Genomic DNA, 26208 nt, shown 5'->3' on the forward strand with positions numbered 1-26208 from the left:
CTTTCCAGCCCTGTCAGATGAACTCAGGTAACTCCTGACCCTTTTAAAGACAGCACTCATCATGTTCGGAGTGTGTTTATTTAAACTACACTACTCACAATAAGTTAGGGATATTGTGAGAGACTCAGTAGATTTCATACATACGGTGTTTGTTTCAATTCAGAGAGTTTTGGGATAGGGAGGCAATTGTATTGGGGTGATAGACACACCTCATTTTGTGTTTTCCATGTAATGGTCTCACTGTGTACAGTGTGCCTTACATATTGGGGCCAATACCAAAAAACTAAAAGACAACCCTTTTCAATGTGGCATCAATTTCAACATTCTGTGGGTATAAAAAGCTGGTATTGTTAGTAAGTCATTCCAAGTTCATCATTCAAACAGCCATGAACACACGACGTCACTTAACGGACGAGCAGCGCCACCTGGCCATAGCGCGCCTTCGGGTCGGTGGCAGGCAGTCAGATGTTGCTCGTGAACTTGGTGTGTCTCAAAGTGTCATCAGCAGACTTGCATCAAGACACAGAACTACTGGCAGAGTTCGTGACAGACCCAGGAGTGGAGCCCCACGAGTGACCAGTACCTAAGGACCTATGCACTCAGACATCATTATGCAACTTCCAAACAGCTGCAGGCCCAGTTACGAGATGTGAGGGGTACTAAGGTTTCCAGACAAACCATTCGAAACGGACTCCATCGCTTTGGCTTGAATGCCAGACGACCGTTGCAGGTGACTCCACTGACACCAAGACACCGCCGTGAACGTTTGCAGTGGGCACAAGACCATGTGACCTGGACAATGCAGCAGTGGTCTACCGTCCTGTTCACTGATGAGTGTCGGTTCACCTTGCACAGAAATGATGGTCGTCAGCGTTGCTGGAGAAGGCGAGGTGAGCGATACGCCGAGGTCAACATGGTCCCCAGGGTTCCCTTTGGTGGAGGAGGTGCACCAGTCTGGGCATGCATCACCAGTCAGCGCAAAACAGATTTGGTTATTGTAGATGGCTCAGTCACTGCACGTTCTTACCTCAGAGACATCATAGAACCCATCATCATCCCCCAATTCCGCCAGCCCCCCCCTAACTTTCTGTTCATGGATGATAATGCTCCACCACATCGTGCCAGAATTGTCACAGCTCGACTTCAGGAAGTCGGAGTGCCTCATATGGTATGGCCAGCAATGTCCCCTGACCTGAACCCCATAGAGCACGTCTGGGACCAGCTGAAGCAGAGACTGGATGATCGTACCCCACCTCCACGTGACCTGGCAGAACTACGTGTAGCACTTGTGGAGGAGTGGAACGCATTGCCTCAGAACAACATCATGAGGCTAGTGAGGAGCATGAGACGTCGCTGTCAAGCTGTCATTGCGGCAAATGGTGGAAACACCCGCTACTGACATTGTCAATTTTTGTTATTTGGGGCCGTCCTTGTTATTGTCTAAATTAGTGTAGTAGTGTATATTTAAACTGCGTGATATTTTCCATCCTTTTTCCCCTATATAGATCAACAATTAATCCATAAACCTAACTATCACACTGACCAATTAGATTCAGATAAATTCTTTAATTTCATCTGTATAGGACATTTGCTTTCACAATCATTACAAATTAAGGACATTCAGAACAACGTAAAAACAAACCAAAAACATCACAAATGAACAACACAAGTCTGCTACAGTGTAAACAGGCTGTTTAAAGCCCTTATAGATGAGGGTACACAAGTCCTCCCAAAGCGTCTTGGTTGTCTGTATTGGCATCCAGGGGGAAGGAGGTTGAAGCTTGGATTGAGGGGCTGGCGGGGGTACAGGAGGATGTGTTTAATAACAATTATGCAGTACTTCCAGCTATTTAGAACCTTTCTGCACACCTGGAATTGCCCCAAGTACGTCCCGGGGTATAAGCACCAGTCATGTACTTGGCATCGCCCTGGTTCCCTCAAGAAAAAGCCTATGGGATTTTTCAGTGGGATTTTTGATTATTGCATAAAATAAGCTTGATGGCAAACATAAGTTTATGATACTGACATATTTTGCTCAAGAAGAACATTTTCACAGATGTACACCACTTCAATTATTTTTGAATAGTAAATTGCCAAAAGTAAAAAGCTGATGTTAGACTATAAATTAACTGCACTGACGGCACATGACTTCAACATCGCCACCTAAAGGCTTCCTACTGCACTATACAGTACTTTACACACTTTACTATACATAGATAAATCTACAAGTTATAAAGTTAAAATCGTTTGTAACTAAAGTGGGCCTGTAAAGACGGACTAGTGAGGAGATGAGTCTCCGTGCTCAGTCTGATGACATTTAATCTCCCCAACAACCTCTTTAGTCTCATTTAGACACTTGTTCGCAACCGCTTTTTCTAAGACCAGTAAAAGCTTTAAATTCACATGTGGCATATTAACTGATGTCTTTTATGTTGTAGTGAAAAAATGTGAATATCTCTTAAGGTTTTGTTCACCAGAGACCTTATTTCATGTATCTAACGGACAACCCATTTAAAAAAAACCCTGACGAAGAGGGAACCATATTACCATTAGTTATTATTAAATTCTTTGACTTCCCTGTTGAATTGACACATTTCTCTTAAGTTAAATGTCTGCACCTTTTATAACTGATTGGAAACCCTTTAAAATTTAATGGGACCCATTCAACACCAATAAAAAAAGCTGCATTGTAATTGATGGTGAATGATAAGTGTGTGGCCTTTCAGCTTCCAGCGGTGGTCCAAAGACTTCGGGAGAAGAAGTGGAGAGTTGGAGAGCTGCTGCACACACTGCTGCGCTACTGTGAGGAGAGTCAGACACACAGTCAGTCACCAGCCAGAGAGGAGCCGCTCCAGGCTGGCAGAGAACTCCACCACATCCCCCTCTTCCAGTGGCTTCTGGAGCATGCCTAGGGTGGCTGTTCTTTTTTTCTTCTTCTTTATTCTCTCTCCTCTCCTCTCCTGAATTCCAAACGGGGCTTTGCAAACTCCACAGCCCCTAGAGGGCGCCATACCAATCAGCTGATCTAACTTACTCTGATGAATGTGGGCGGTGTGTGGTTTGCATTGCACGCTGTGACCAAGAGTACCTCTGTTGTATTTTATTTGTCTGTCCACCTTCTATTTTGTTGTTGCCGTTTATTATTAACGGTCTGCATATGCCATGTTTCGATTTAGTGACCTGTCTTTCCCGCCCACATACACTTCTGAATTGAAGCCCTCACACCTAACTGCTGTTGTGCTTGAGCTACAGAAAGAAAAGGAGAGAAGAGGAAGAGAGAGGGACCCATCCCATCTGTTCCAGACAGAAACCAATGAGTTGAGAGAAAGAGAATGTGTTTTTTGTTAGGGAATCCCCATAGCTGCTGGGTGGATGATGTCATCACACCCACAGCTCACCTCTGTGGTGGTGTTTCCACATGTTAAGAGACAAACTGTACACACACATACACCCAACAGACCACACCCTCGTATTATCGGAGGAAATCTAAGATACAGTGACACTCATCAACATCCAACACTATTATTCCCCCAAAGTATTCCATTGTTGTATTCATCTGTTCAGAATGACTTGTGCTTGTCATTCAAATTTCGATCCAGTGAGGTTTTTCTCTGAAGCACTGAATGAGGTAAAAGCTGATGTAAAGACTCCTTACATTTGACCAATATGCTGCCATATAAACAGATCAACTGTTTAAGTTTAAAAACCCATATCTTTAGTCATTTTGCATTGATGATCAAATGGGCCATTCATTTGGCAGTAGAATAATAAATAGCGCTTGATGAAGTTGCCTCTTTGTCAGTATTGATATTCATGTTAACTATAATACTGTAACACTGCTTGCCTAGCCTCTATCTACTTTGTGGTCAAACTTAGTAAAACACTTAGAGTGGATGATGTTTACTAGGGTGGTTGGTATTAAATAAAGAAAAGTCTATTTTTTGAAGGTAGAGTATGTCTAATCAAACATGAAATGCTGCTCAAAGCTATTAAAGAAGCCATGATATTGGCTTAATGTTGCCAAATGTAGTGTATAAGGTGACTCTGCTCCCCTCCTGTCAGCAGTCAGTGAATGATTCCCTGGTAAATTACTCAGTGGCTCATGTCCAGTTTGGGGAAGATCCAGTGACGCAGATAGTGGATCTTGTAGTAATTAAAGACACCCCACCGGCCTGCACCTCCATAACCACAAACTAACAGCTAACATTGCTCAACCGTGGAGTCACACGTCTTGTCACCCACACTCCACAGTCACCTTGTGGAATGAAGAATCCTGAATACCACAACTTCCACACAGCACTAACCCTTCTAACACACACCCGTGTTACTCACCAGCCCCCATGAGTATGCACAGCACTACCAGCTACTTGCTGAAATGCACTTTTTTTTATTTGGCCCAGGAGAGACTGGGCATTTCCAGCCCTGACTACTTCTGTGAATTCACTCCCAGCGTGGCTGGTCTGCTCTGCTGTCAGTTGGCGTACATGCACAGTAAGCACCCCAGCCCACCCCAAAGTAAAATGATTGGGATACATTTTGCCATTGCTATTTATTTGTGTTTTTAAATCACGAGATCTTAGGATGACACAATGCGCAAGGTCCTCAGATTTAATCAGGACTTCCTTTGTGAGTCCTGCATCTAGCCTCGCATCTAATATGATAAACTAAGTGTTGGTGGTGGTGTTCACCTGCATGGCTTAATCTTCATTGACTTTTAAAGCTCAACATTAATCTTCTTGATGTATTGGCCTCCACTAATTGAGCTGCAGTGATTTGTCTGTGTCCACACTGCCTCACAGTATGCTATAGGTCTCTGCAGATGCCTTGTCTGTTACTGCTTAATCTCTAGGCTGCCAAATGCCCATATAATCTTAAAGGTGTTTGTCCTGTATAATTTGTTTACATGCAAAAATTAATATATCACAAATTCACAATTTTTGAAAATAAAACCAAGTTATACCTACCATTGGAAAAAAAATAGCAGAATAGAATACAGTAAAGTATTAATGAGAAGAGAGAGAGTTCATACATCGTGGTTTACATTAAAGGAATGTATTAAGAGTCATGGACTTGACACATGAAGAAGCATCAGTGTACAAATTCCCCCCCAGTGTGAATGTTTAGTTGTTGAAGTAGGATTTTCCTAGGTTTCTCATTTCCCTACCCTCGTCCATGTTTTCTTTATCTACTTTACATTCCTGTGCACCCCACATGACCTATAGCGCTATATTGTGTTTGTGAAAGCTGAATGTGTACCTGCAAAGACTCTATTTAGAAGCAGATACTGTAAATCTGTTTTGCTACTGTGGTTCCCAGTGTTTCTGCCTCTCTCCGAACACAGGCAGGAAAACTGAAAAAAGAGAGTACCTCACCTCCACTAACTTCTGTACTTTTTCCTGCTTTCCTGTAAAATCCTTCCAAATAAAGATATTTAATAAATTATGTAAGTTATATAACAGTGAGTTCACTACTTGTGCTCCCTAGTGGCATTGCTAAATAGTTTTCACATTCTAAGCTTGAAGTCAAAAACTCTAAATTTGTTTATGTAAAAGCTTGGTGTGACAATAAAGCTTTTTCATGTGCTCTTATTTTTTTGTCTTCATTTCATGAAAATCATCCTTGTATATTGTTAATGTTTCACTTTGTCAAGCTAGGGTATTACAGATGAAGTTAATCAATTTCCAAACATGGAAAGTGTTTTGCTAAGTGAAAAAAAAGCCTGAATAGGCTGAACAACTGGCATTTTCTATCCAGTAACCTGTGTTAAAAGGCTTAGAACAGGTTACTTTATCAGTAAAATGACAAAAAAAAAAAAATTATCAGTAATTACCTGTCATAACTTAACCAACCAAAAGTAAAGTCCCTGATTCCAGTGTCTAAAATGTAAGAGGTTGCTACATTTCTAATTTTGTAAATTGAAAGGTTTTGACAGATCAAGCCATTTGAAGACTCACCTTGGACTCTGGAAGTGTATACTTCAAGTCCACAAGGAATAATGTTCTTTTTTACTTTGTGACATTTATTTGACAGCTGTAGTTGCAAGTTATTTTCAGGTTCAGGTTTAGTGTGCATAATATCTGAAATAATATATGGTTCATTTATAGATATTGTAATAGTCAAAGAGTTGTCACATAAACTTTTTGTTTACATAATGCTTTAGCATCAATGATAATCCTAATTTAATATAGATATAATTGACAATGATAATGACAAGGGCATAATGGATACTTATGTACTCTAATAGAATTTTGAAAGCAGGACTCTACCTTCAAGTATTTTTACACTTAATTTGACTTATTTTCACTCAGAGGAACAGTTCACCATAAATTGGAAATTCAGTCAATCCCATGCTGATGGAAAGTCAGTGAAGTATTCCACAACACATTTCCAGAGCTTTACAGCATGGGGATCACATAATGACTGAAATTTCATTTTTGGGTTAACTGTTCCTTTACATAAAGGATCCAAGTGCTTTTTCTACCTCTAATATATATTTAATTAATTAATTAAAAACCCTCAAAGACAGAACATCAGTCAGTCTTCTTTCTTTCAGTGTAGTACTGTGAGGATTTGTCTCCAAGACACTTTGATGCAAACTTCTGCCTCTCATTTCTGCTTGTAAATCTAAGAGCATGGGGATTGTGGATTTAGGGTGCATTTCCCAGTGATAACAGCCTGACAAAACTACAGTGATTCGTCCAAATCTATTAAAGGGCTGTCACTTTACAAGGCATGGCTGATCCACCTCCTTACTATTGCTTGTGCTGCAGATGCCAAAGCAAGCAGAAGGGGTGTGTATATATTAAAGCTGGTCTCAATAACAGTGCTACAGTTCTTGGTTATGCCTGGATACAGCTGCACAAAACAGCCATTGTTGCTGTGTGATTAGACCGTACCACACACGCACAAATATATAATTAGGTAATGCTTGCTACAATAGGTAGTACCTGTCAGCATTCAGCTTTCTGTGCAGTGAATGAATGGAGGTGTCTGTTTGACATGGAGGTAGAGAAGAGAAGAAAGAGAGAAGGAGGAGGGAAGGTGGGAATACCTAATTGCAGGCTGTATAGTGATACAGGAGGCGAGGAATGTCTGACAAGCACATCTCTGATCTTTTGAGCAGTGGGAAGCCTGCTGACAGACAATAAGAGGGCTCCCAGGCCATGCCATACAAGGATATGGTTGGCTCAGCTTGTGGGTGACCGGACTGAGTGAAGTCATTTCCAGCAGGCTTGAAATTAGGGGATATGTGAGGGAGTGTGTGGAGATAAAATCCCTGCCAACTGCTGGTGAGAAAGAAAGGGAGGCTTACTGATGAGAAATGGTGAGATTAGAATTCCCTGCTTACAGTAATGATCCTGAGCGACATGATAAATCTTTGTGCAATAATGAGTCAATGAGCATCCAATAATTTGTAACCTTTGTTCGTGAGCTCAAAAATCCTAAAGTTCACAGCCGTTTTAATCACACAACCAAAATAAACCAAATACTCCCTACAATTAATATCACCTATAAGATTACACTTACATAGTTTTAGGGTCCATGACATGTATTTTTAGAGAATTCATTATTCTACTTGGCAAACATATATTTTCATTACAAGTCAAACATTATTTTCATGGCGGAATCAGTACTATCAGTGTGTCTGCATCCAGGCACAACACACGAAGAAGGGCCCAACAAAGAATGAATAAATACAAATTGGGAAAGTCCCATTACTGTATGATGTGGATCCAAACCAAGACGCGTGATTGTTGTTTTGATTGGTATATAGATACAAAGAGAAGGCTAACATCATCTGAGAGCTAACATAATGAGAATGTGAGGAAACAACTGTTTTGATGTGATGTCAAAGACATCTATGTACTGTAAAAAACAATCAGTATTCTAGCGCAGGATAAAATTGACAGTATTTTAGTCACAATTACATTAAAATCAACAAGGAGCAAGCTACATGTTTTGCATGGTGCTTCATCCGAATTGTTCTGTACTATGTTGCAGATATATCTACTGAAGCTATGCTTACAAGATAGCCATGTTTACTGGCAGGTAGTCGCTAGAGCCAAAGATTACAGTGACCCAGGTCTACAGTAAAGACTGGCAATTCCAGTGTAGTAGACTGCCCTGTGTAGATTTGGAGCTACATTTAAATTCTGTCTATTTCTTACAGATCACACCTTCAATGTACAAACTCATTCTGATTTCTGTCGTTTAAGGATGTCTTGTTGACAATGGCATAAAAGTTCATTCTTGACTTTGAAAATTCTTGTTTGACAAAACAATCCCAACTCAAGGCCCACTCAATGGCTCCCTACAGAACGTTCAACAATTTCACATAAGGCAAAGAAAAACTGTAAGAATGTTAACTGTAATAATAGAGAGCATCAAGGTGGTTTTTAAGGTTAAAACCATGTGAGTCTAACATTTAAAACAGTTTCTGTCGTCTGTTAGATTAATTAATGCATAAAAAATATTATTGTATGGAAATTTTTTTAATTACCTATATATTATGCCAACCTCGAGTAACCTGACCAATGTACTGACTGCTTTCTAAGTAGTACCTTAGAGTTAAAGGTCCCATTAAATCCATAACCAATGTCATGAAGGGCTGATAAAGCTCACGCCAATGAACAATTATTTCTCAATCCTGCCATGAATAACATCCAATTGTTTTTCTAGTTAGTGTCCTATATGTTCCCCCACTTTTTTCTCCTTTTCTCTTTAATAAATCACAGATAAATCCAGAAAATGATTTAATGTATTTATTGTTTTTTTCTCTTTTTTGATTAATTTTGACTGAAGATTCTCTTTGTTATGAATTGTAAACTAGAAGGTCTATAATCAATATATGAAAACAGTGTGGGAAAAAAGTATTATATATATGTATATACATATATTCATCATTACTATCATAAAATGTAAAGCCCTCTCGTCCTCTTCTCAGCAGTGGTTGCAGTAGATTTATTATCTGTAAATGTCCAAGATAATGAAAACATTTCCATGGCCAAGTGAATTCCATGGTAAAGTGACGCAGACCACTTAGAGTGCGTCAATTGATGCTTAAGGTGGCCACAGCACAGTGAGTAGCCAGGATGAAACCTGGTCCAGCATCATGCTCAGACTAAAACATGACCACAGAAACTGTAATCGAAGATCTTCACAGAGATGAAGCCACAGAAATGTAACCCAGACACAATAGCAGTTTACAGGGAAATCAGATGTTTTCAGAAATCTACTCTGACAGGCAGATTACTGTGAGCTGTACGAACTCACACACACACACACATACACACGCATGCACGCGCGCGCACACACACGCACGAACACACACACACTCACGTTTCCTTGTTTTCATCACTTGTGGGGACATTACATTGACATATATGCATTTCCTGGAGCCTTACCCAACCCTAACTATTATATGAGAAACTGACTAACTATTTATGAGATCCAGCATGTTAGTCCCCAAAGAGTTGTTGGACCCCACAGAGTTGTTGACCCTTCAAAGATAGAAATATTTAAAGTGACCAATGTAGTGGCTGTCTAAGTAGGACCTTATAAAGTCCAAGGTCCCATTCAATCCATTATTAAAGTCACAAGGCTTTCTCCATTGATCACTCATGTCTTAATCCTGCCATGAATATTATCCAGTTGCCTCAAAAAATGTTTTCATGATTACCACCATGACATGTAAAACTCTCTTCCTCTCCTCAGCAGTGGTTAGCGCAGATATGTTATCTTTAAATGTCCTGGATGATGAAAGGATTTCCATGGACGAGTGATGCAGACCACTTAGAGTGCGTCAGTTGATGCTTAAGGTGGCCACAGCAGAGTGAGTAGCCAGGATGGAATCCAGACACAATAGCAGTTTTCTAGGAAATCAGATGCTTTCAGTAATCTGCTGTGAACCATATGAACACAAACGCACACTTCCCTGTTTTCATCACAATGTGGGGACATTACATAGATTCATATTAATTTCCAGGAACCTTACCCTAATGCTCACCCTAACCGTAACCCGAGTCTCCTATAACTTAATGATGATCCAGCATTATTTTCCACACAAAGCTTTTGGACCCCACAATGGGAGAGGACTTTTTTGGGACCCCACAAATATTGAAAAACAAGATTACACACATACACTCTCTCCCCCCCCCCCCCTCTCTCTCTCTCTCTCTGACATCAGAAAGGCTGTGCCCCGGCCTGGCGTATCCCCCCTCTGCCTCCCTCCGCTGTAGCGATTCGTGAGTCACTGACATCACTTCCCCCCCAACAGTAACAAACGGCCGGGTTGTTGGGAGAGTCCACTGGATGAGGGGAGAGGAGGGGGGATGTTTGAGTCAAGCCCATGGAATTCATGATATACTGTACTGGGCTTTGTGTTGGAAAGGGGAAAACCAGCTACATCATCCCTACAAGTGGCCTGGCCTGATGAAAATGTCCTTTGTTCTGTTTTTTTATCTTCTCTTTCTGATACATCTGCCCTTTCTTTCATCACCATGGACTAATAGGTGTGAGCGGTTAATGAGCCGAGGGGCTGAACCACTGAGGTGGGTCTGAGGTCATGCTGAATGACCTACTGTACTGTAGCATGCAGAGCAATGAGGCACTTCCACAGTTTTTGAGATAAAAGCTAATGCCGATATTCATTTTCTCCAGGATCTTGTGATAGATAGTTTTTTGGCGGAGGCTGCAATCATGTAGCCCAAAGCTCTCACAATCGAACTGTAATGACAAAAAGTTGATGGAGTGGAAAATCTAATCGTTCAAATCCCTTCCCATAACAGGTCAAGTATCTTTTTCTTAGTATCCAACTTTCCCACTGGATTTATGAAAGGAGGGAGTGTAGAATTTTTCATTATGCAATTCCACCATCTGCACTTTGTACAGGATTTTATATGTTTTACTATAGTTCAGGAATTTATTTATGCTAAGCTACAAAATGAGATATTTATTTCTTCCTCTTCTTTCATTGAGAATAGTGGTTCACAACCTTTATTGTGACAGATTGCCAATCTTAAGTACCCCTTCATTGACTCCACCTACCTGTTACCAAATGTGTTCATTAGGGCCGGAGCAGGTCTCGACCTGCAAGGTCCCTGTTTTTTTTGTAGTGACGACTTTTTTGTCCCAAATGATCGCATTTTTCACTGCCTGAACATACCCCATAAACTCGCCTAACTTGGACTATAGGTCACACCTGCCGAAAAATGTTATATTTTATTGTCATCATGAATTCACACCACTAGGTGGTGCTATAATCGAGGAAACTACGTTTTTCCTTAAGACTCCCATACTTTATCGCACACTCAAAACACTTACATCCACACGTTCACTGAATTGTGCTGAATCTCTTGATATAGGCCACACCCATTTCTGACTACCGTTTTTTTCCCTAAATTTGCGGATTTGCATGAAACTTTACACACAGCATCTGTGGACACTCCTGACAAAAACACTTTTAATATTCCAAAAAATACTCAAGTTATTAAATAACAACTTCCTGCAGATTTTGTTCTAAGCAGGAAGTGTTGCATATCTCCACATTGGTGTGGTCGAATGACTTGAAACTAAAGTTACTACTTCCCCATGAGCCCCTGAGGCTCTGTGCAAAATGTTGGCTGATTACCACAAGGTGGCACTCTTTAAATTGAAGTATTTTATATCTCCACATCGGTAGGTCAGATTAACATGAAACTTAGTACAATTATTGCCAATGCCCTCCTGAGGATATCTGACAAAAGGTGTTACTAGGGGACTCTATAGCGCCCCCTGGATTATTAAAAATCCAAGCCCCACCTCCTACACGCCAGGGATGGAAATTAACTTTTTTGTCCACTTGCCACTGTGGCTGGTAAATTCCAAAATCTACCAGCCACTCAACATTTTTACCAGCCACTTTTATATTTAAGCGTTGATGTGTACAGCACAATGACTAGAAACATATTTTTCTTGTACATGGCATGCACATAGTACTTCCCAATCGGTACTTGTTACCAGAGTTGATTATTCAGTAATTATGTGATACCAATGAATGATTACAGGGGTGAAACAATTCAAGGGTCATCTACTAAGCCGTGAAATAACAGGAAATGAAGTCTAAGTAGACAAAGTGGTTCAAAATGAAGGTTAGATGGTTAGAAATCTGTATCAATATTTCCCTGCAACTTACAGGAATTTCCAAATTTCAAATTATTTCATATGTTCAACTGCACTGGACCCACACAAAGGAAGTGGAAGTTGCATCATTAGGTGATTAGGAGGTTAGTAATATATAACAATATCTACTTGCAACCATAGGATTTACTGTACTTAATTATTCCCTATGTTCAACCATTACGATGTAACACCGCATTTTAATTTACTTCCGTTCTTGTAAACTCCGACAAAAGAGTAGCCAGCTCAGCTGATCGAAGCACGGAGTAATAATTAGTAGCAGAGGTGGCAAGTAACAAAGTAAAAATACTTCGTTACTGTACTTAAGTAGATTTTTCAGGTATCTGTACTTTACTTGAGTATTAATTTTTCTGACGACTTTTTACTTTTACTCCCTACATTTAAAAGCATTTTTTTGTACTTCCTACTCCTTACATTGTCAAAACAGGCTCGTTACTTTTTCAACCTCCGCGGATGACGACACAACATGTCTACGTAGAGAGGGAAAGTCAACCGCAGACAGAATAGCCGTGAGTTACAGGTTATGTTACATGGAGGAAGAAAGTGAACCAGGGAATGACGACGCATCATAGTCGGAGAAGCAAGACCTTCCCCACCCTTGACCTTATTTAAGAAAACTGTGTGAGGTTGTCAGCTCATGGCGAATGCGTTGTGTCCTGTGCCAACCTAAAAACCACGAGCTTCTGGCGTTCAAGAACTCTCCGTCAAATCTGAATAAACACATACAGGTAAGGCGTATTTTCAGTTATCATTAGCTCATTTAGCATTTCTTGTAGGCCAGTTTACAATGTTAGCAATTCTATGACAACACATTGTTTTGATAGTATAGAGCTAACACTAGCTAGCGCTCGATTGAAAAAAACAACAACTCAATAATCCTCAATTAATTGCCGTTTTGCCACTGTTGTGAGACGTTACTCTTCAGGGCTCTATGCCAGAAAGCCCCTCTTGGGTAGATTTAGAGGTTGAATGGTGATTGGGGTTAAAATAAATACATTTTCTGTCAGAAAAGGCTTTTAAAAGCCGAAGGGTCTGAAGGCTAACGTCCCCTGTGTGCAAGTAGTTGTTAATCATCTACATCAACTCTGCACAAAGACATTTATCTAACAGTTCTGTCAGGTGAACCACTTTTCTCTTATCTTTGTGTACGTCTGTGTCTTATTTGTGTGTATTGTCACTCCTACAGAAAGCACGTGAGTCACTTGGAGAGATACAAAAACCTCACTGCACCTACCTTGAGGAGGAAGTCGACCTCGGATGAAGGCCCAACCAAGCAGCATAAACTGTAGGAAACCAAGCTAGAGTCCTACCTGGCCTGCCCGGATGATACCATGGATGTCCTGAAATCCTTCCCAGCAGTCTGCAACTTGTCACTGAAGCTCAACACACCTCTACCTACCTCAGCTGCCTGCGAGAGGCTTTTTAGCACTGCAGGACTTATTTTCCGACTCAAAAGTACATGCCTTGATTCAAAGAACTTTGAGAACCAGCTTCTGCTGAGGCTAAATAAAAAAATTTGGGATTCCTGTAGAGATGAGTGAATATCTCACAAAGAAAAACAACGTGATTAAACTAGTTTCCATGTTGATCATAATGTTTTAAGTTCTGTTGCTGAAATGGAAAACTGATTTGCACATTAGCGTTAAGTAAGCCTGTCAAAACTTGGCTAGTTTTTCTATATAAAGTGTTAAAAGATACAAATTATGTTAAAAGTAATATGTTAAGTGTATAGTGGAGAGTACCAAAGCTGTTAAAAGCTAAATTATCTAGGTGCTAATGCAGGACCTCTGGTCAATTCAGTCTTGATTATTCTGTCTGAAATTTAACTTGCAGCAAACAGACTGTGTCCAGTGATTTATGTTCTTTAACAGGTTGTAAATAAAAAAAAAAAATGTTCCTATTTTGTGTGCAACAAACTTTTCGTTTTGTTGAGTTATCGAAAGAGGTATTGTGTATTATTGACGGCAAAAAATTAATTTTTACTTTTTACCTTTGTACTTAAGTACATTTCAGAGCCTGTACTTTCTTACTTTTACTTGAGTAAAGGAGCTGAATCAGTACTTCTACTTTTACTACAGTATTTTTTTACACAAGCATCTATACTTCTACTTAAGTACCAAATGTGAGTACTTTTGCCACCTCTGATTAGTAGCAGTGAAGAGTTCAAGTGAGGGCTTGCTAGCAGTAGAACGGCCAAAATGGTTTTTTGGCCATTTTCAAATATGTGCAATAACTTTGTCTGTATTTTAATTTAGAATAGTTTTTATATAAATTACACAAAAGACAAAGACAATATGATATGTTTTACCTATTTCGGCCATAAGCGGTCATATTGACCACACATAGTTTCATTGTTACATTGTTTGTGCTTCTTTGCGAATTAACTTGTAAGTTAATTATTATATAGTTGTATTATATTGCCTGGTTGGCACCATGGGCAAACAAAAACGTGAGTTCCCTCCTCCGTGAAACAGCGAGCGGAGCTGTTCGGTGCTAAAGTGATGCGACTCTGACTGTGAACCTGGGAAAGCCGAGGAAGAATGTCTGCATCCTGAGCACCGTGCACACAGGTGTGGGCACCTTTAGTGGGGCGAAGGCAAAACCAGAGTTTGTGATGTACAACAACACAGAGTATGGCGTGGACGTCCTGGACCAGATGGCGAGGCCGTACTCCGTCAAAGGCGGTACGGAAGATGGCCAGTGGCGGTCTTCTATAATATCCTCGACCTGGCTGGGATCAATGCCCGCATCTTATTCAAGGAGCACCAGCAGCAGGAGAGCCCGGAGGAAAGTCCTGCAGCAGCTGGCAGAGGAGCTGAGGGCAGAATACATGGAGGAAAAAGCGGCCGCGGCAGTCGGCACAAGGTGGGCAGCAGCGGAAGCAACCACGGCAGCAGCAGCAGACACGGAGACACGGAGACAGAGGCAGTGCCGGTTCGAAAGAGCTTCAAACAGAACCAAACGTTGGACACTTGAAATGCCACAAGCCCGTGTGTTGTAACTGTGCAAGGAGAGCGGAGGTAATCTGTAGACTGTGACCCGTGCAGAGTCCTGCACGGGTCACAGTGACCTGCACAATTTGGATGAAACGGGTGAAAAATAATGTCCTGTGTCGGACACGGGTCCGGATCGGGTGGGACGCCTAGAGAGTGCGGGTCGGGTTTTGCGATTGTTATTTTCATGGCGTCAGGTGCAAAAAAAAAAAATCATTAGCGACACATCTACAAAAATATGCCTGCATTTCAAAATGATAAGCATGTACTGTATTGACCCGAATATAGGACAAGGTTTTTTTTCGATGAAAATTATGTGAAAAAGTGGGGTCGTCTTATAACAGGGATCTAACCGTTGACACATGCTGATAGTTGTCTGGGTTGCTACACGACCACAACAGCAGAGGGCGCCAGCTTATTAGAGACGTCACTTACACTGTGGCTGGGGTTATCTGTCAATCACAGCGGAGAAGAAGTGGGATAAAAAATGGAGAGACGCGGTGATATTTCGGAGCAAAGTGGATCAAGTGTGGCAAGTTAACAGACATCTGAGGCGGAGCTATGATGCTAATTTTAAGATAATGGTAATCAATGCAGCGGAGGCGCCAAACAACTGTCAGCCAGCCAAGAAATATGGGGTTATGGAGCGTAACGTCCGAAGATGGCGGGTCCAAAAAGACTGTCTGAAAACGCTAACAGTAAGAGAAAAGCTTATCGTGGTCCTCTAAGCGGCCGCTTCCAAGAGACTGACAGGAGGGTATGTGAATTTGTTATTGAGAAACGAATTTTGGTTATCAGATTCTTTTTCTGAAGATTAATCTTGAAAAGAGGGGTCGTCTTATAATCAGGGTCGTCCTATATTAGGGTCAATACGGTATATTTCATATGAGCTCATTCATGCGTGCTTGCGCACTCCGAGAACTCCCAATCCCCACGCTGGCTTACTTTCATTTTTAAAAATTGCGTCAGTCTAATTTTGCTTCGGGTGCGGGTCGGGCGTCGGTATCAATTTATAGCGGGTCGGCTCGGGTGCGGAATGTAATTTGTGCTACTGTCGGGAAACGGTTCGGATGCGGTTTTAAGTACGATGGGTACGCGCGGGTGCGGGTTTGCAAAATAAGACCCGTGCAGGACTCTGGACCACTGATCGGAATGAACCCACCACAGTGGCTGCTAAACTGATTGAATCCACCAGCCAGCATGCAAATTCACCCGCATTTGGCGGGTGGCTGGTGCGAATTTCCATCCCTGCTACACGCACAAACATTAATGACATTCGGTATGCATATGTATCATGACCAGACACACAAAAAACATTGGGGGTACCAAACTCTCACTCCAACAGGAAGTCGGCCATTTTGATTTAAAGTTCTCATTTCACCCCCATTTTGATCCATTTCCATGCCTTGTACTTTAACGAACTCCTCCTACAGATTGAACACCACATACTTTTAAATAAATCTCCATGGCAACCCGGATGCGAGAGGACGCTGGCGTGAATATTGCTGCGTCTCGATCTGAGACAAAACGGCTTTTTTTCTGTTAAAAGAAAAAAGCCAAGTTGTCTTTACAAGCTCTGAGGCTGTGCTACTACCTTCGAAGCCTGCACACCTGAAAAATTGGCTCCATGGACTCACTTTCTCTGCTGATCAGCTGTTAGCCTCACTGATCAGCTGTTAGCATAACAATGCTAACTTATAAGCAGACGTACTCGATGTTCTGTGGCCTTCATCGCTGCTCCGCTGGTCCTCCCTCCACCACAACCTTGGGGTTATTCACCACCTGGCTCCGTTGTCGCTCTCCTCTGCTGCTGTGGTCTCTCCCGGCTCGCAGCGATGTTGGATGGTCGCTGCTCCACCGTTGCTGGTGGGGTCTGCCGTCTGCGGGTGTTCAGCACGGGAGCTCCTGGACTTCTGCTGTCGATTTGCCCCGGTCTCTGTCGCTGGGACTGGATCGCTGGGTCTCCTGCGTCGCCCCCCGCTGTGTGCACGGAGCCTCCAGACGCAAGTTCACATTTAGATGGAGGGTGCTGTTCCCTGCGGTGCAGACGGCGGTATTGACAACTGTGCGGCTGTTCCCTCCGTACTGACTGACAGGCGCTCCATTTATTCTTTGTTTTGTTTGTTTTCATATATGTTTGTTCCACTTTGTTAAGTGTCCTTGGGTACCCTGAAAGACGCTATATAAATTAAATCTATCATTATTATTATTATTATTATTATACTTCCAATTCATTCAGTATCATCCTCAAACCTTGAACATGAAAAGCTATCAAAAGCTTTCGCCTGCGTCAAACATGGTGGGTGTCATGGTACGCTCCATTTTCATGCTTCGCCATAAAGCATCAAGTCCTTATAACTTCAACATACAATTTGCATGTACACCAAATTCATCACACATGTGTATGATGTCACCGTGAATACCTCCATGCATCAATACTGTGTCATATTGATAGTGCCACCAACTTGACACAGGAATTCAGACAAACATTTTACATCCTATTTACATGACATTTATAGGTTTTTTCCTCCATATCATACACTGCAAGATGACATGCAACTAAAAGGTGAGCACACCCTCCAACAGTATCACCGCCAATCAATAATCAAAACACAACTGACCACAAATTAATTTGAGGGATTTTTCACCAGTAGTCCATTTTGTTTTTATGTAGATTGCAGAGATTTCTTCTGACTTCAGCGTACATTACTTATTAACAGCAGGAGCAGGCCACCAAATCATAAAGGACCAACTTCCTCATTCCTATCTGGACCAAACTTCACATGCTTGATTGTACACATAGGCCGATATACAGACACAGTCACAGCGCTACATGTTTGACACAGGAAATGACATTTAACCCCTTCCTGCACTGTCCGAAACACAGACAGTTAAGAGATGCGTACACAATAATCAGGCAATGGGGCCGGGTACGCGGCATGCCCCGACAGCAGCATGCCCCGACGAGTGTGGACTGCGAGGGCCCGTTCATCGCTGCTTGCAGCTTTAATTAGGGCCAGAGCAGGTCTCAACCTGCGAGGTCCCTATTGTTTATAGAATGACGACTTTTTCCTCCCAAATGATCGCATTTTTCACTGCCTGAACATACCCCAAAACTTACCAAACTTGGAATACGCGTCACACCTGACGAAAAATGTCATAATCTATTGTCGTGCTCCATTTCCACCACTAGGTGGCGCAATAATCAAGGAAAGTGTGTTTTGGCTTATAACTCACATATACGAAACTTTGCACACAGCATCTGTGGACTCTCCTGACAAAAAAATTATTAAAAGAATCTTGATATTCCAAATAAGACTCAAGTTATTAAATAACAGCTATCTGTACATTTTCCTCAAAACACAAAGTGTTGCATATCTCCACATTGGTTTGTCCAAATAACATGAAACCCAGGTGACTACTTCCCCATGAGCCCCTGAGGCTCTGTGAAAAAATTTTGAAATTACTTTTTCCAGCTCCTCCTGGGCCATTTGACCGATTTGCACAAAACTTTGCAAGCAGCATCTGTGGACAAAACTTATCCAAAGCTTTCACCTATGTGACACCTGGTGGCACAGTCCATTTTGATGCTTCGCCATGAAACCATCAACTCATTATAACTTCCACACAATTTGCCATCTAGTCCAAATTGCTCAAACATGTAGAGGGTCTTGCCCTGAATACATCTACATGGCACACCCCGATGGCAGCATGCCCCGACGCGAGTGGACTGCAAGGACCCGTTCATCACTGCTTGCAGCTTTAATTTTAATTGATTTTTTAGCTACACGTATTTTAATATTAATATAATAAAAGTGGACATAAAAAGATAGATAGTAGATACAATGAACTGCCAATGTTAGATCAAGTTAGCACTATTATTCCACTGCTTCGATGGCAAAAACTGGACAAATCAACCAGTATCCAGTAGCTATTTGAGCCTTTTATCCTTTAATTCTTCCAGTAATGTATCCACTACTTTTGGGTAACTGTTTCAATTGTAGCTCAATAGGTAGAGCGTAGACAGATGACTCCTGGGTACCCCCCACGAAAGTATTCATTGGGAATCACTGTTAGAGTCACTTTATCAGTGATGTAATCAGATATCCTTATGTACTGTTTTTGCTTATATCAGGGTAACAGAGGCTGTGGTGGACTTCCTAAATCCTGTTGACTTTATGAGTGGGCCACAGCTAATGAAAGATCCCTTTCAGTCACCACCCAGGAGTTGGAAACACTCATCTATCAGAACGTGAGATGAACAATACCCATGACATTTCACTGCCATTGTGTGCTTGTTTCCAGGAGTGACCGCATAGTGATGCTTTAACTGTGAGTGTGTGTGTGTGTGTGTGTGTGTGTGTGTGTGGGTGTGTGTGTGTGTGTGTGTGAAAGGCAAGCAGCGGGCATGGACAATAACTCAGTTGCTTAAATTCCCAGGGCAACCCAGACCTTGGCACAATGAAAACTATCAGCGTGGGAGTGAGGGGATGGAGACAGGGATGAAAGAGAGAGGGAGGGATAGCAAGAGATAAGGGCTTACGTCTGAAGGAACAGCTGAATCATGCTGAAATTATGAGTGTTTATCTGAAAATGATTGGAGGGGAGCAGAAAGAGTGCATCGTGGGCGGAGTGGAAATATCATAGTCAAGAGGGGCTGCTGGTGTTTCCCAAACCGACTGTTCTGTTTTGATTCTCTGATTGAAAACAGCAGCTGGAGCTTGGTGTGGACTTGGTAACGTGGGTCATAATACAAGGTATTATCTGTGAACATTGGTAGTGAGCCTGTCTGACTCACAAAAACAACAAGCATCCCTCAGCTGGTGCAGACTCCACATCATTGCTCCCACCCTAGATGAAAAGAAAACAGCCAAAGCAAGCTTTCCCCGTTTCATTTAAGACTAGTTGCTTCATCTGCTGTTGTGTCTCTGCTCATCTTTGTCTGCTTACACCCACTGCTCTATTGACTCAGGTGTATGTGTAAGTTTGGGTTCGTCACACAGCACATGAATGAGGAAACATCTTGACAAATCATGTTTCTGGATGACCTCAGGGTGCTTCCTGCACACTCACACCCACCTTGGCAATGACAGTATGGTCTATGTCTTCAGGCCGGACCTCTTTGATGTGACCACAGAGAGGAAGCAGAGGTCAGGTCTGGGAGATCATGACATGGCCAACTGAATAAGAGACGTCTCCTGCTGATGTCATGGTCGGTCCTGCCCTGTTGTTTTTCCTTTTCCTCCTTCTCCATCCTACTCCACCTCCTCTTCCCAGCCCAGTTCAATGGCAGTCAAGCTGGGAATGGATTTCTATTGAAGGAGTGAATGTTTCATAAGAGAGATGTGGTCTGGAGATGAACGAAGAACAACAGGTCATCCAAAACATCTAATTTACACACCATGCTTCGCTGATTTGCTCACATGCACCTCATTGGCCATAACCACACCCTCTTCCTTTGGGATTCAAACTCTGGACTGACAACTATCATCCATTCTCATTAAAAGGGGAACTCCACCAATGTTGATGAAGCAAAGTAGCTATAGGATTTCCTCACTCTGTGAGTATGTTAATGGTAATGACATGGGGTCCAATTGTGTTCCAAAGGGTAACTCTACCAATTTCAATCATTTCAAGTGTGTTAACACTGTGAGAACAGTAAATCCTTGTGGCACCAGAGGAAGCTACATGTATTCTGATAAATTACCTACAGTGAGGCCACTCACTGGTTAAGTTGCATTGTGGCTATTGTAGTTGCCAGGTTTTTGAAAGCAGTTCACTGCTCTAGTATCACACTTGTATAAAAAACAGGTTCTCTCCCCAGCTTGTCAAATATGGTAGCTTGGTCAGTGGCCTTAGGTTCCAGACTATGATGTTCTGCCTTCACCTCTAGCATCAGTTTTGCACATGAAGGGCTCCATGGTCAGGATAGCAATAATACGTTATATACAACATCACTTTCAGCTACCGTATTATGATATTTTATGACTTTTGTACTGTTATTAACATTGTCAAATGGTGACAGTTTGTTCAGGTTTTGCAAAAAAACTACTTGGTTAGGTTTTGGTCATTCACATATGTAACTTACTTAGGTAATATAACTTAAAAACAAATCGCCCTTGATTCTTAGTCACTAATGGGACACAAAACCCGCTCTTTGGAAGGAAAGTCTTCCGTATGATGCACCCAACCCCCCTGACCACCCTGACTTGGACTTTTCTCTCTCTTTATACTACTGAAATAGAGGCGTACTTCAAGAAATGTCAGGGTGACTGCATTTATACTACTTTTTCACTTCTAGAGTAGTACTCCCCATAATCTGTGTTGAATAGGCGGAGTTTCCCTTTAAAGAGTGTTTTGAACCCCATGCCATATTTATCATTTTTAACACAAACAGATTGAGCAGGTCCTATAGCCCCTTTCTGTGTCACTGGAAACTCAATTCACTCTGAAGTGTAAGGATGAATCTCACTTGGAAAGGGAACACTGTTGTCAGTTTGATGTAAGATGGAGGATGGAGAAGAAGAATGACACATGGGAGCAAAGAGGAAGGAACACAGGATAAGAGTATGTCAGAGCACTGACAGAGTGTTTAACTTTTGCTGAGTGTGTTGGGTTTGTGGAGGGGGGGTGGGGGGGCTGGACGTGTGTTCACACGCGTTTTTAACCAGGAAAGCTGGGCTCCCACTGACTGAGCATTGTTTTTTTTGCAGCTGTGTGTGACCACATGGGTGTGTACTGTACATACTCGTGCATGTTTTTCTATGCAGGAAATTGTCTGTGTGAGTCTTCATCTGCATATTTTTAGCCATGCTAGCGGCATGGGTCTGTGGATGGTAATGTTGGTTTGTCAGTCGGTCACGCAGTCCATCACTATGGCGCATATTGAAACGGATAACAGCTTGGCTGGGTTGTTATAGAAATGTACATGCCCAGAGGTTAATCCTACTCTGGTGACCCCCTGGCTTTTCCTGTAGCGCCACCATCATGTAAAAGTTTTCACTTCTCTCTCCAGATCTACAGGGTGGAATAACATTTATGGGTTCCAGAAAGTGATGTTCAAATGTGGGGTTCCCCTGTCTTTCTCCGTGCACCACCCTGAGGTTTTGTCCGAATTGTCTTGACCACTATTGATATGAAATATGATACAGACATTCATGCCCTCCTCAGGATGAATTGTAATAACTTTGGGGATCCCTTAACTTTTCATCTTGTGTCATCATCATCATCATTGTCATTATCACCATCATCACATCATCATCATCAACAAAAACACATGAGCAAATAAAAATATCAAATGATATAAACAAAATATAGTTTATCATCAAATACTGTCTTATAGCAACACTATGTAATGTGGTCATCTGTATGTTGTACGATTTGGCCCCCCACTCTTTTTCTGACTGCAGCTATCTTAATCGCAGGATTCTGGAACAGTTTGTCTGATGTAATGTAACTTTAAGTGCTAACTACAAAACAATTTGACACATCATGACAATTTAGTCTAGGTGTAAACATGCATGCTCAGGCATTTTTACCATGTGGCAGTTGAAATTTGCACAAATGTTACATAAATCTCTGAACGGTATCAGCACGCCAAGCTTATGTAACTTGAGCCAGAGCCAATCAGACCTGGCAATAACATGCTACCTGCTAAACCTCTGTTGAAATGTGTTGACTTGGCATCTGATCAAAAACTAGAGAGCTGATGAATTTGCTAACACAGCCAGACATCAAGCTAGTGTAACGACATGCAACATATTACCTGGTTAGCCAGCTAATCCTACTTTCTATTCAACAGCGACAAGTGCAGCTCAGTGCCTGTCTAGGCTGCCTCCGTCAACATTCTCTTCAGTCTCTTCACCTCTGTCATGGTGTCCACAGGGGTTGCTAAACCTGGCTCTGGTACTCATTCCAGCCCCTCACCTGAAAACTCGCGGCAGACCAAAGCTGCTGGAATAGTTGAATTGAACACCAACACTTGCTAGCGGTGCTCTGAGCAGTGTCAGCTAGGCTAGCAGAGCTAAGTTGTAGCTACAATGCACAGCAGTAACTGGTTGCTTTCAGGAAACTCCATAATTTCAGAGAGTCGAGGCAGAGCAGCTGGAGAACATCAGAGGAAAAACTACAATACATTTCTCCATTAAATATGATCCAGTTTAGCCAGAATCAATGATTATTGGTGCAGTTTTGCACTGTGATGCTACCCGCTCACTGAAGTTACATAAACAACCATTCACCCTATTACAATTCACTGTAACATTAAAATGATTTTGAAGCTGTTATTTTAAAGGGGCACTGTGTTGTCTTGGAGAAGAAATTCAAACTCAGAATTGTAATATTTACATTATTATTAAAGCCCCTGTACGGAGTTTTTAACTGGATATGCAAAAGTCTCTGGTTTCTGCTGATGTGTCTCTGTTACCTACAACAGCAAATGAGCCCATCAGTGTGAAGATACGCTTTTTCTAAGTAGTCTAATTCTATACCTCTGAAAGGCCTTGGTCAGGTCGGACCACTAACGAAACGATTTACGGCAGTCAGACTGGAACTGATGACACTCAGCATATCTGTTTTGTTGCTACGCTAGCCAGTGCTAACCGAGCTAAAACGTTTGTCATGGCTGATAATGAGACAAAGAAAAGAAAAATAATTCGAACCGAAGACCAACGAAAGGCCGAGAGGGAATCCGATCGAGCTAGGGCTAAAACACAGATAAACATTGGCGATTCCTTCGAGAGATGGAGAGAGTTGCGGGGCTTGAAGGGGTTCAAGTCGGATCCAGAATTTGCCCGATTCCTCCTAGACAGGTATGTAAATTTTATTTCATTTATGAAATGTATTGCGGGACTACGGAAGAGGATTAGGGCCACATGTGAATTTTTTTTTTAGTTCTGACTTTAAAGTCAGAATTCTGAGATTAATCTTAGAATTCTGAGAAAAAAGTCAGAATACTGACTTTAATCTCAGAATTCTGATTTTTTTCTCAGAATTCTGACTTTTTTCTCAGAATTCTGAGAAAAAAGTCAGAACTAAAAAAAAAATTTACATGTGGCCCTAATCCTCTTCCGTACGGGACGTAGTTTACAGCAATACATGAATTTATGTTGTTACAACAAAGCTGGCTAACGTTACCACTAGATTAGCTCTTGATACTACACTCGTAAAAACGACAACAAACGTCTTAGATCACGCATCCATTTCAGCTGTGTGTATGCCTCAGCCCAGCCGACCTGCAACGATGCATCGGTAATATCCTTTCTTACTTAGAACAAAACATCCATCACAATCACTGTGACTTTGCTGTAACGCTAGCTCTGTAGCACCGTGGGTGATATTTATAGCTGGGAAATTGCAGTGCAACAGCAGCATCACACACAGTGACAATAGTGCAGTCTTTGCATGTTTAGCCTATGTCACAGACATCACGGTAATACAGTTAGCTTACAACGTAATGTATTATGTTGGCAATGCTACTGCAGTTTTTTCCTATGCTGGGTTATTGCATTGACAATAAAATATTACTAAGGTAAGTTGACAACTAAACTAAACAGTTCTACTACCGAGTTATCTAAACTGTTGGTTGTAGGCTTACTGTTACGAGCTTATTATTATGTATGTCTGTGTAAATTCTCATTTGTCCAGGTCAAGGCATGATTCAATTACTTAGAGAGAACTTAGATACAAGTTTTAACATTACTTTTTTACATCGGCGGCATATTATATTACATAGAAATACAAATAGATATATTACCTCATCCATATGCACGCTGTAGATAGCTGCTAAAAAAAAAAAAAAAAAAGTTTTCAAAGCGAGTCCCGTCTTCTTTCCGACGTTTCCAAAACAAATCTACACGCGCCGGCCAGACAAACGTCTTCATGACAGTGGGCGCTAGGGATCATGGGAAATGCGGTCTTCATTCCATCAAAACACCACCGCTTTCGTCCACCGGGGCCGCCAAAATCAACACTAAATGAAAAGTCTGTACAGGGGCTTTAAGGTAATATTACAAACTCAGAAATATTATTTTATCCATGACTAAAGGAACAAGCTGTTCTCAGTGGAAGTGAGGTACCAAAACACTGATTGAAGTTGTGGTGAGTGGTGGCAGGGTCCGCCACATATAAATTTGTTTAATTAATTTTTGATGTGCTGATGTTATTGTGCTGAACCAGTTGTGCTCTGGATCTGGTTTGGTTCTTTCTTTTCTTTTTTGGTGTCCTATAAGCCCATGCGGGCTGGGCATACATGTAAGCATGACACAATAATAAAAGTAATTCATTCATTCATTCATATAAACAGAGTTAAACAGTATAAACTGTGTTGTTCTTTAAGGTGACTTTGTTTTTTTGGTTTATTCAGTCATGAAAACAAAGAGAGTTTGTTTATTTAGTTTGTTTGGGCAGAAAACAAACGAGTCAATGAAGATCTCTCTCTTCTGATTCATCTTTTATACAAACAGTGCACCTTTAAGGTAAATTAGTCACAATGGTGCTTAATAGCAAGTGTCAGTATGCTAACTTGCTAAACTGAGGTGGTGAACATGTTAATATAATGGCTGCTAACATCTCCATTTTAACAATGTGAGCATGTTAATACGCTGCACAGTACGTGGTTGGTGTTATATGAAAGTATAATGTATGTATATATATGTATATATACAAGAACACATTTTAATTAATTAATGTTAATTAAGATTAATTAAATTTTTTTCTTGTGGAAACAGATTTGGGATTATAGTCAAGCCTCATGGTTTAAATCTTTCTGCAATATGAGTTAAATTATTTCCTTGAACCTGCCTCATTGAATAAACTTTTCCAGGAGCCTGCCTCGGCTGCTTGCTACAAATGGGGTTGCTTCCTCTCTTGGCAGGCGTGGTCATGTGACCCCTCCCACAGCTTCTTACCACGTTCCGCCACTCCAGAGGAAATACAAGCAGCAGCATTAGTGCCACAACAGTCAGGTAATTACTAAGAAATGAATAATAGTTTAAATTTATGCTACTCTGCTGCCAGCTTTGATGGTGTCACTTGTCAT

At 41.5% G+C, this 26208-nt stretch overlaps 1 protein-coding gene and 1 long non-coding RNA gene across 6 annotated transcripts in view; both read left to right on the forward strand.

Annotated features, from left to right (window-relative positions):
* Window positions 1-5588, forward strand: part of akap11 (A kinase (PRKA) anchor protein 11) — a 29345-nt gene extending 23757 nt beyond the window's left edge. For all 5 annotated transcript variants that reach the window (XM_030427500.1, XM_030427502.1, XM_030427499.1 and 2 more), the window contains one exon: window positions 2727-5588. In XM_030427500.1, the coding sequence (XP_030283360.1) occupies window positions 2727-2912 (186 nt within the window). In that variant the 3' untranslated portion in view covers window positions 2913-5588. The remainder of the gene's footprint in view (window positions 1-2726) is intronic.
* A 4756-nt stretch (window positions 5589-10344) lies between these two features.
* On the forward strand, window positions 10345-13707 carry LOC115587698 (uncharacterized). Its single transcript, XR_003985138.1, has 3 exons — window positions 10345-10550; window positions 12605-12905; window positions 13364-13707. It is a non-coding gene; the product is annotated as an uncharacterized LOC115587698 (long non-coding RNA).
* The last annotated feature ends 12501 nt before the right edge of the window (window positions 13708-26208 follow it).

This window comes from Sparus aurata, chromosome 9, assembly GCF_900880675.1.
Source record: "Sparus aurata chromosome 9, fSpaAur1.1, whole genome shotgun sequence".
NCBI lineage: Eukaryota > Metazoa > Chordata > Actinopteri > Spariformes > Sparidae > Sparus > Sparus aurata.